We start from the raw sequence: 11858 nt of genomic DNA, 5'->3' as shown, positions 1-11858 counted from the left end.
TTCAAGTTAATCTTACCCCAACTAATTAATGAATAGTTAACAACAGAAGAGGCCACTAAACCTTATTGTTAGCAGATCCTTAGAACAAAGCCATGTTATAATTATTCGATGGTTATATAAAGGTCTGTTTGCAAGTTGGTTTGTGTATAAAATTTAGTTACGTGAGATGCAATTTTTACAATATATATTTTTAGGATATAACTGAGATCTCCAAATTTCAAGTTTTGGAGGTTCCCAATAGTTAGGAAATGACATGAACTAATTATTTGTTTGCTTGGTTGAATTACCTCATGTGTAGTTTTCTTGCACGACAATATTAATATGTGTTTGAACTATTATATAATGCTTGATGTGATGAATTAATTGCTCATGAGAATTTGATGATAACAGATGTGAGTTTGATATGTATATTGTGTTAATTGTTGGATCAAATTAGTAGAATGAGTAATATGTAGGAAAGAAAAGTTACAACTAGAAGTGATGGGCTTGTGTGAAAAGAGAGACGTATGTACCTTAGGAGTCATATGTCATAAAAACCAATAAGTGTTGGTCTAATGGTGTGAGGCTCTGCTAGATCCATAATATGATCAAAATGTCAAATGTTCGATTCTGTGAGCAATACTTGTTCACATAATGAATGTCATAAATTTTGTCAAGATGTCATAAATTTTGTTTCGTATCAATGATAAAAACTGTCAAATAATGAATGTTTAAATTTTTTTAATTGATATGTTATGTTTTCATTTGCGAGGGACGAAATTTGGGACAATAAATCTTTTGATAGTCATAAACAAGCCTCTATAGTTAACCACACTCTTGTGAACTTAGTTGAATAAGTACCATGTCTTTAAATATGGTGAAACAATGATAGCTTAGTATGATGAGACATACCATCCTGACAATACTTTAAATGGGATTGAGTCTTGCAATAAGCATATCATTGAGAATGGGCGACTAAGTATAGGAGATGATGTTAGTGCAATGCGGTCAAGCCCACAAGAACAAGGATGATGTTGGAAGAAATGTGCCTGGATTGGATGTCAATGATGATTTATCAAAAAGCTTTATTGAATTCAATGTTGTGAAGATCAAACCGACCGGTTGAACCTGGAAAACTAGAAACTGACCGCCATTCTAATCAAGACTAACCCCTTTAATCATTCTTATAATTAAACCGCTTTGAACCGAACAAAACCATTAAAAAACGGGTTTTCCAGTTTTTGAAAATGGAAAGCCCAAAAATATTACAAATCTACTCCTCTCTCAATGGCAACTAAAGTCAATTCTCACTCACTAATAATAGCTTAGTTTCAGCCATAAATTACTTTGAAGTATGTTGTGCTAACTTCTCTATAGAAACATCTCAAGGTGCTGACAGAATGGCAATTGGCTGCACAAAATGTAGGGGTGGTGGATAAGAAGATGAAGAATATCCCAATGTTTCATTCGATTGTTCCAATCAAAATGTAAGGATTCATGTAGTGTTTCAACTACCCTAGATCATATCTTATGCTATTATAGATCAATGAAAGTCAAACAAAAATATCAATAATAATGAATGTTTAAATTTGTAATCGACATAATATGTTTTTATTGGCCCGTGAAAACATATAAGACATGATATGAGACAACATATCTCTATTTATGGTCTTTCATATAAAAATGTCCTTCCAAAGTAAAAAAACCCTTAGACACTCGACATTGATAAATTTTGTAACGAACTGAAAATAATGAAGAACAATTCATTCTTGTATTATTTGAACTTGAATCTGTACTATACTGTATTTTGTGAAAATCTTGTGTTAGATTAAATCATTTATTCTCTACGACCATTGTCATTAGAGATATATTTGTTTGCAAAATAAATGATGGTTCATAAGTACTCAAACTCAAAAACAATCTTGATATATTTTATTTTATCTCCAACACTTAAATTAGTTGTTATTAATGATATAAGACTAAAAAATGATTTAAACAAACAATAGTACATGAGTCGTCATTTTATTATATTTATTTTAAGATTTCTTGTAAATATGTAGATATTGTGTATTTTATACTAAAATATCATTACTAAGAAGGTATAACTTTTGAGTTTATCTTATTATTCAAATATTTTTTATTTGGTAGAATTAATATGTTTTGAAAATGTTTAAGAGAATAATAAAGGGAGGGAGAACTTTGCTTGATTCAACGAAAGTTATATCTCAAAACTTATATCGTCACCATTCTCTAGATGATGAGTTATACACAGTACAAAGGAAACTAAAAACATGGTAAGTTGTAAAAAATATTTTGGTTGGTTACAAAATGTATCAAAAATTATAAGGAAATTTTGCTTAAATAAACAAGAGAGAAGAGTGATTTCATAATCAAATTTTGTATGCAAATTTACAAATGATCAATTTATTCTAATTAATATATAATTAATTATGAGTACATCACACTAACACTCGTTGAAGTTTAACATGAAATTACACTCATTACGCGTTTTCTTGTTTAAAAGAATACACCATCTTCCTTTAGGGATAATCAATGTAATATATATATTACAAGTGCGTGTAGGTGTAAAAATGAAAAAAATAATCTATATAATTTTACAAGATATCCTTATAATTTACTTTTTATAATATTCACCTTATGTAATAAATCTAGAGGAAAAATGTAAATAGGAAATACAGTAAAATATATACAGAAAAGAGAACAAAACAAAAAAACGTCAAGTAGTTGCTTCCTTTAGTTACTAATGATATTGGCAAAGATAATTTTTTTGACAAGACCTGAAAAATGTTTTTAAAGGATATTAAAAATTGGGGTTCGGTAATGTAGTTGAACCAACATTTCGTGAAGTTAATTGCAATTCGAATATAATATGAATTATATACAATACAAATATGAATTATGGATGTTACACTGAAGTAGGAGTGAGCATGGCACGTGTAAAGTTTGTCACTTACTTATTTCTAAATATTGATTGAGTCAATTTTTGAATTCGAACCGTTCCTAATAAGGATGAGACGTGTGAGGGACGAGTTCAAAATTAGATGGGTCACGATAGAGACGAATTCAGGTTAGAAATGACAAAATTACAAACGTAGATTTTTCTCAAATCTTTAAGCATGCATAATCAAAATTATCACAATCTTTATGTAAACTCAACTAAAACCTGCATCTCTCATACATAAGTATGTGAACTACAAAACCGTAAAGTGCATCCTTCAAACAAAAAACTTACACAATCAATTTGATATGATTTGTTTTCTATAATGCAATCCCTGATTTATTATTTGAATCCATAAAGATTTATTTCTTATCAAGGTCATTCATGGAGCTTAATCAAATTCATATGATTTGATTCAAATTACATGTTCTCAAATCATTAATTTATCTGATAATCAAACATTAATAAAAGCAAATCATTAACTCATTCATTTTTTGAATAATTTTGAAGAACGTTTTTTTGCCGGACAAAATTTAGTGTTAATAGTAAGGAATAATAAGCATACGATAAATGGTGTAGATATGTTGTATAAACTTGTAGGTATTTGAGTTATGTGGGGTAAACATATTGATAGATATTTATTCAACTATTCTTGATATATATAAGGACATATGAGGTGACTCAAACATAGACCCGAACCCGTCCTTTTAGACTACGAGTATGTCACTTTTAATCGGGTTTCTCCTTTTTTATTTATTTGAACGGGGCATATTTATCCCTAAGTCATCGAGTTAGAACGAGTCTATAGGTCGGGCCGAGTCTTACTCACGCCCATATTCAACTAAAAATATGTGTAACCAAATAAAAAAGGAGCTAATTTTGGAAGGCCCATTAACTCCTTTCAGTGTGTAAATAGGGTTAATGTGCTATCGCGCTCTCCCAATATAAACACCAACATTGAAGAAGTGTGTCTCATTCCCATTATATAAGCTATTCCTAATTTTCAAATTAAACTCTATCACTTGGTCTAGATCGCAATTATGCCTTGATTTTGTTACTATTCCAATCATAATTCGCTTAAAATGCTTTCAGGGGTTGATGATAATTCACATATGGAAGATGATATGAATGTGAAAATTAACGATGATGAATCAGAAACTCTCTCTGACATTGATGATGATGAGGTGATTAACAAGTTCCATTCTTTATCTCTTGTCTATTTCTTAGCAGTGATTGTATTGTTCAAAACATGTAACTCTGTTTTTTGAGTTTTGTTTGACCGTTTTCAAATTTTTCACAATTTTTTATTGTTTTTCCCCCTATGATTCCTTTGAGTATTATTTTAATGGGTTTTGTTAAATTTAAACAATTGCTAGAAAATTCATTAGTTTGTTTGTAATTTTAGGTCTGAAGACACATACGCCACGTCGTGTCGAGAGACGAGAGACAAATGTATTTATGTTGTCTGATGCTATCATTTTGGAATTAAATTCTTAATATGTTAGCAATGTTTTATTGGTTGTCTTCATATATATATATATATATATATATGTCTCCGTATATGTTTTTCTCTTTTTCGATCTATGCATAATATGGAATGCTGTCAAAATAGTGTATGTGAAGAGGGGAACACATCTTGTATCCCATTAAATGTGTGCATCAGAAAAATACTTATTAAAATTTAACCAATCACAGCAATTGACACATGTAACGACACTTTGTGCTACGACGTGCTTCTTGCGAAGAGATTTTTGTGCTATTGAAACTTTGTAAGTCTATCAGTCTATGTAGCAATGTCGATTTTTCCTAGGTATCATTGGCCCCTTTCGTTCGTTGTTTTGTGGTTTTACTGGTACGGTAAGGATGATTCCTTATCCTCCAAACTCATTGTAGTTTCTTCTCTTCGTTTTAAAAGATGTTCTATTTTTTTGCTGTTGATGTTAACTGGCATTTTGTTTTTTTATCGTGTTAACTGTTAATGGCGACTCTCTAATCTCTATCCTTCTTACACATTTCTGTTTCTTCTCCTTATATAAATGAATGCCTTATTTAGAAAAAGGAAATTGTAGTGTTGCACAAAAGTTTCACCTCTCTCAATTTGAAAGAGAACAGAAATGAAGGAACAAATTCTAATCCAACTGTTATGCTCAACTTTGAAGATATTGATTCGGGCTTTTGAGATTCTTTTTTTTACTTGCGTCTTAATGTAACTCCTTGTTAAAATTTGATTTTCTGATTTGTAGTTAAGGCCCTAATAGTTTTATGTCTTTTATTTTTAACTGTATCATGTCACTGACTTTTTTTTATGCTGATTATTCCCATTTCTAAAGTGCTGCATGCTATCTAGGTTGATGACTATCTTTTCAATGAGAAGGAAAAGCATTACAAGAAGATTATATGGGAAAATATGAACAGAAAGTATCTTAAGGTACTGAATTTCATTTCTGTTTCTTTTTTCAGATTCAATCTTTTGGGTTTTAAGAAGAGAAAAGAGAGAGAAGTGAAAGTGTAAAGAACTTATAGAGAGAAAACTCTGAATATGAAACTGATTTCTTATTATTGAATTCTCAAACTGATTACAGAAGAGGAGCTAGGTATATATTAGCATAAGGGTCCAGCTGCCATCTTGCTAACATTAGCTGGAACTCCTAGTTTTTTTGTTTTTTTTATCGGCAAATGTTAGTACGTTAGTATTTGTTGTGGACGAGACTCGAACCTTCAACCTCCTTCACTCTATCCCTTCTCCCTAATCATCAAACCACCTTATAACTCTTTTTATTTTTTAAATTTGGTATGGGTGAGACTCGAATCACAACCCCTTCACTTCATTCCTTAAACTCTTCACCTTAACCATAACTGACTCAAACCTTAGCTCATATAACTAAGGCTAATCTACTAAAGTCTATTCTCTAAAATGGGTAGACCTCTCTGGTAGTTTTTTCACATTCTATGATGATTTAATCTCAGAAGCAGATGCTTGTAGCTTATACTTGTATTCTTTTAGCTGCTGATTTCGTATTCCATATTTCGGCCTTTTCGGGAGATTATTCTGTACTGAATCTCACTGGACCCCTATTTTTTACAGGAACAAGCAGAGAAAGCATCTGTTGCCCCAGCCATGGCAAAATCCAGAAAGGTAAATTTTGAATCATTTTTATGGTGACCTTTTATGTGTGTTGCCATCGATGTGAGAGATAAATTAGAATTTAGAACATTTCTAAATAACTTACAAGATAAAAAGTTTGTGATATCCAGTTAGATTTGTATCTAACATATATATAGATCATCACAAAAAGTTGAGTTTGTTTTAAATGTGTTCTTTTCTGGTGCATGTAAAATAGGGATAGAAATCATAAAATATAAATAGAAAATAAATCCTAAGAAATCATCTATGGTACTCTAAAACATTATAATCTTAAAACCACCATTCTTAATACAGAAGAGTTGCTAATTAAAGATATTATTAGATATTTTATGATTTTGTAACCCTCCCCTCAAGTTAAAGCTTACTAAGCCTTAAGTATGTTACATTGGAACAATGCACTCTCTTTAATTAGAGTTACAATTTTGTTTGGGAAATTGGCAATGAAATAGTGATAGGAGAGGTCATAGTTATATAATAGTGTAGCATGTTGGTTGTGTCACAAATGAAATGAATCAGTGATCATATTCTGATTGATGTTTTTTCGATTTTGTTAAAATCCATGTCTATTGGAAACAAGACAGAGACGAGCTCAAGAGGCTAAAAGTTCAGATTCTGCTCAATCTGCTGTAGAGGCCACTCACCAATTGTTGAGTACAAAGGTATTTATTCAAGATAACACATGCATCTTCTTTAGTATTTTTTTTTATTAAACTGATTATGATGATTACAATAACTGTTGTGGTTACTGCGATTGTAGCCATTGCGATGCGGTTATGGGCATTGCGGTATGAATTATTTTGTGATTAAAAAAGTGTATTTGAATTTGATGAGGCCTGATGTAGTTCGATGCGGTTGCATTGTAGCCATATCACTGTGATTCAGAGTCACACCGCAATTGCGGTGTGATGCGGTTGCAATGGTCACTGCAATCGCAATATTGCAGCCGCATCAGGTGATGCAGTCCGCAATTTAAACCAGCCCTTTTCTATAACAGTTGGGCATTACTACACCCCAAAAGCTAGTTCATCAAGGAGGATAGACCATGTTATTGTAGATGATTCTTGGCTCATATCCTTAACACTTGTGGGATCCTCATGTCCAAGAATAACCATCTGGAGCATCAGTTTTGCAGGCATACATGCATAAGTTGCTTATCATATTAGAATAATTTGGCCGAACTCCAATTCCGAAAGCTAGCTCTTAGGAAGAGGATTGCCCAGGTCACCATGAATGACCCTTGGCTCAATCTTCAACCAATGTGAGACTTTCACACTTCATACCTTAAATGGATAATCTTTCAATGGCTACTTACTGCAACCTTCAATTCACTCATGGGAAAGACAATACTAGTTCACCAAATTTCAGTTCACAATCACTCATTATTTTTTCAGTGGAATGCTATAACTACATTTTCTAGCTAGTGATTTTCACACACATCTCTTTTTTTCAGTAAAAAAGTTGACTGAACTACATAAAGGATTGAAAAAAGTGAGGCTTTTCAAAACACAATAGTATAGGGAGAATATATATCTGAAATTGTTTGAACTTTTGATTCAAGAACTTTTTAAGCATTTATGATTCAAGTTAATTTCTGTACCTAGTATGGGTAAGATCTTCTGAATTTCTTTTTGTATATAACTAATGATATTTGTTTACATGTGTCATTTACAGAGGCTCAACTCCAAAATCAATTATGATCGCTTGCGAAACTTATTCGACGAACCTGTAATTCTCCTCATGAACTGTTTAGCTTTTGAGCACCTTTATAGGAGAGCACATTTTCTATCCCAAAAAGAACGCATCTTTTTTTGGGTACAAATACTCACTTCTATTTAATTCTTATTATAAACAGGCGGCTCCGGAGAATGCCAAAAAACTACGAATCGAGCTATCCTCTGTTAATCATGACAATTTGGAGTCTAAGTTAGAGGACAAATTGAAAGATGATGAACCGGGATCAACAGATGAAATCGAGGATGGTGACATTGACGGAGATAATGAAATTGCGGACGAGACATATGGCTACGGGGGTGATGGTTATAACTATGATGATGATGATGGTTATGGTTATAATAACTACGATGATGATTACTGAAAGATTGCCGGAAGCTCTTTCTGTTTTAAACAGTTTTGACCTTTTGCAAATATTATAGTTAATCTTTGGACTCACTCACAATCTTAGTGTTTTAAATTCCGATTTATAGTGACATTGTGTTATTGCAATTGCGAAAAGTTGTGGTTGATTGCCTTTGAAGTCTTCTCTTTTCCTTTCTTACCTTCAAAACTTATCTCGCAAGCGGATCCGAACAAAGTGAATTTGTCGGAGAAGACAACATATTGTGCTTGCCAAAGTCAACATATTGTGCTTGCCAAAGTCAACGACATAAGGTTTCCGAGAGAAGAAGCATGACATAAGTGAGAAAGAATTGGTTATAAACTATGAATGTTATTCTATTTGTAAAGAGCATGATCATACCAAACCCACAAAAGAAAGAAAACATTATTGTCTTAAATGAGGTCACTAAAGGTGCTTTGAAGTACTTGGGAAAGCATGATCATACTGAGATATGTTATTTCTTCCGACCATTAAAACCATAATGTATTTTATTTATTTTTAGTTTTTAGAAATATTTTTGTAGAAAATTGTTAAATATGCATATCATAATTTTAGTGGTTGGTCATATTATCTTTGACTTAAATTTTGGACTAGAAATTTTTATGTTGAACCTATTTACTCTTATTGTCCATGTATTCAAAGTTATAACTATGTTCGTTGAGACGTGACTGATATATATTTCTCTCTACTAATAATGATGTTGGTGTGAATGAGAATCAAAGTGTGTTTAGATGGTTATGTACCCAAAAAAGATGGTTAAAGAAAGAATGCAAATTATTTTTGCCTTTTATGGTAATATATAAATATATTTTTGCAACCATAATTATTTGATTTAGAAGCAATTTGGCTCTAAAACGTAAGTGTAAGAAGAATGCACGTGTCTTTTTGTGTCGTTATATAAACTTGCAACACGTTGCAAAGTTAAGTGGAGAATGCCCCAACAATTCATGCATCTGATAGCCATATTATTAATGAGAAATTAGTCAATTACGCAATCATCACACCTATGACCCTCCGACGTGATGAATGTTCCTGACTCAGACATGATTGTCTCTAGGTAAAGATAGCTGTGTGAAACAAAAAAATATATTAATAAACTATATCTCATACCTGTAAGAAACTAATTCATTTTAGGAGGTGTGATTATCTCTTTTAATAAATGTCATTCCCCTAAGATTGAATGAAATCTTTGATCTTTTTGTATTTTTAAAGATATAATGAGACTCTATAAAACAAAACAAGGATATAATAGGAAAAGAAAACTAATAAAAATAAATAATAAAAACTTGACAGTTTTGCTATTCTAAACAATTTAACAGTTTAACCATTAATTTTATTAATTTCTCATGATGAGAAATTAACCATTTAAATTATGATGTCTGAAAAAAAAGACTAGATTGCTAAAATCGCATTAAAAGAAAACATTATTATCGCATATAATAATTGAACCATACTAAAAGAATATTTTTGTTCTAAGAACCCTACACCTAAATCAAGAATAGATACTATGAATTCTCTTTTTTTTTTTCTGTGACAAAAAATAATCCAACTTATAACACTGGCATGGACAAATAATGCATGTGATGGAATATTGAGTTTAACTAGTCTCAAAGTATTGGAAAGTTTAATATTAAAATATAAGGAGAAAGAGAATTTTCTTCATTTTAAAATTTTCATTAAAAAATAATTTAAAATAAATAAAAATTTATTTGTATCATATATAACTTTAACTTTTTGTAAAATACCAAACTCTTTAATACTAGAGAAGATATAAATTTTGGAACATTGGGCAAATGTTACCCTAATTTTGAAATGGCTATGTTATAATGAAATATATTGACACTAGTGATTGCCAATTCTAATTTGTCATGGCCTCCAATACTAATGTTTGCAACTCATCGAAATATGTATATTATAGTAATATTTTATTCACTATTTGATTATTTAATGTGAGCTAGATTAGAATTGAATCTTTCTTTGCCTTAATTTTCTTCAACAATCACTAGTATTAAACATTTTTTACAATAATATTAAAATGAAGTATTGTGGGCTGAGTAAATAAGAACGTTATAGTGGAAAACAGCTTTTAAGCACGCGTGTTGATTATTATAGTAAGGACATGTCTATCAAAGATTTGAAAGCCGCTAGTGAAAGATTATTAATTAGTAAAAATAGAAATTATTCTACTAGTTTTGTGGGATGTTGATATTAGCTTTTGATTAAAAAAAAGGATTAAAACAACAAGCCGTCATTTCACTTATTAAAAAATGATTACTATTAGTTTGGTTCTAAAAACTATTATAGTCAAATAAGTATGCCAAAGTTAAAAATTGTCACTACACAATTCTTAAAGAATTTAATCGATGACATTTAAGATCTTGTGGAAACTTAGATATTCTAAGATGATAGTTTTAATCTTTTCAGTGATTTATTTGATGACGAAATTTTTGAAAGGTGCAATTGAATTTTTACCAGTTACCACCTTTATTTTTTTATTCAAAAGGTAAATGAATATCATTGAGTATAAAAAAATTAAGTTTATGATGCCATTCCTAAATAATTGAATTGAAATTTTACTCATCATAGGCTTGATGACTCCAAATTGTATACGACTAAATGATTCACCTATAGCTGAAAATTTCATTTATTTATACGTAATCTTTTAATAACGTTTTGGAATACTTAGATGTGGCAATTAAATAATCAAAGTGAACTTTGGTGATTATCCTTTAGCATGTTAATAAATTTTTTTGCTATAGATATTTAATATATTTATAAAGAATGAAGTCGAATAAAGTTATATATCCTCATCTTAGGTCAACACAATTTGTTTAGTGTGGTAGTGGAATTCCATGAACTATTATTTTGGCTAAGGTTGAGAATGAACAAATTCGCCCTTTGATTGATGCTAGAAGCTTCCTATACTACTTGAATTCTATACTTTTAAAATCTTTATTCCAAATTAGAAATTATGGTTTAATGATATAAAATGAACAGTGAAATAAAAATAAAAGTATATATATGCTACCAACTTCATAGACTAAAGAACCAAGTTTTGCATGCTCTTGTCAAATGATTGGTTTATAACTTTTATTTATATGATAATTTCAATATTTAGAGCTAAGTTAGGTTCAGTATATATTGTTCTAGTCCAGATTTTTGAGAAGATACAAAACCTAACAACATCACTTAGATAACCACAATAACTATTTCTAAGGTAGTGAATGATGATTCAGATCTATGTCAAATTTTCTCTCATGTGATTATGTGAAAGAGAGATTGACACAAGGGTTATGTATGACATTTTACAAATTTTATATCGACCCACTAAGAAAATTACCTTATATCTAACTTCCTTAACATAATAAAATAAGAGAAAATTTGTTGGAAAATAAGTCTCAAATTACTTTTCGTCAACTCTTTTCATTGTTATTTACTTTTGACTAACAAAAATAACTTGAAAGGATCTTAGTCCGAATGAATGATATCCCACACTTGCTATATGACTAAATTGATTTATCAACAATTGAAGAGTGTGAGGATATTAGAGATTAGAATCCAACCACTTGGTTTGGAGAGGCTCTTCTTACTATGGTGTATTGTTACTTAATGATAAGAGTTGTTAATCAATTGTTGATTTGATTATGATGAATGGATCA

At 30.6% G+C, this 11858-nt stretch overlaps 1 protein-coding gene and 1 long non-coding RNA gene across 5 annotated transcripts; one reads left to right on the top strand and one right to left on the bottom strand.

Annotated features, from left to right (window-relative positions):
- Positions 3925–8340, top strand: LOC109335252 (transcription factor IIIB 60 kDa subunit-like). 4 transcript variants are annotated; one of them, XM_019571377.1, is made up of 6 exons: positions 3927–4122; positions 5286–5366; positions 6024–6074; positions 6665–6742; positions 7755–7808; positions 7936–8340. In XM_019571377.1, the coding sequence occupies exons 1-6, from the start codon at positions 4021–4023 to the stop codon at positions 8176–8178; spliced, it is 609 nt and encodes a 202-aa protein (XP_019426922.1). In that variant the 5' UTR covers positions 3927–4020; the 3' UTR covers positions 8179–8340. The 4 variants fall into 4 exon arrangements, with proteins under 4 accessions (XP_019426924.1, XP_019426922.1, XP_019426923.1 ...); XM_019571378.1 differs by having other exon boundaries at positions 6653–6715; XM_019571375.1 differs by having other exon boundaries at positions 3928–4122; positions 6653–6742.
- LOC109335253 lies at positions 6634–7824 on the bottom strand. Its single transcript, XR_002106188.1, has 2 exons — positions 7753–7824; positions 6634–6719 (listed from the first exon to the last, which is right to left on the bottom strand). It is a non-coding gene; the product is annotated as an uncharacterized LOC109335253 (long non-coding RNA).

Source organism: Lupinus angustifolius, chromosome LG20 (genome assembly GCF_001865875.1).
Source record: "Lupinus angustifolius cultivar Tanjil chromosome LG20, LupAngTanjil_v1.0, whole genome shotgun sequence".
Taxonomy (NCBI): Eukaryota; Viridiplantae; Streptophyta; class Magnoliopsida; order Fabales; family Fabaceae; genus Lupinus; species Lupinus angustifolius.
The sequence above is the reverse complement of the archived record's forward strand: the minus strand, read 5'-3'. Positions and strand labels throughout refer to the sequence as shown.

Coding starts and splice junctions, on each gene's coding strand:
- LOC109335252 (XM_019571375.1), top strand. CDS start 4,021: ATGCTTTCAGGGGTTGATGATAATTCACATATGGAAGATGATATGAAT. Junction 5,367..6,023: donor TGAACAGAAAGTATCTTAAG/GTACTGAATTTC, acceptor TATTTTTTACAG/GAACAAGCAGAGAAAGCATC. Junction 6,743..7,754: donor ACCAATTGTTGAGTACAAAG/GTATTTATTCAA, acceptor TGTCATTTACAG/AGGCTCAACTCCAAAATCAA.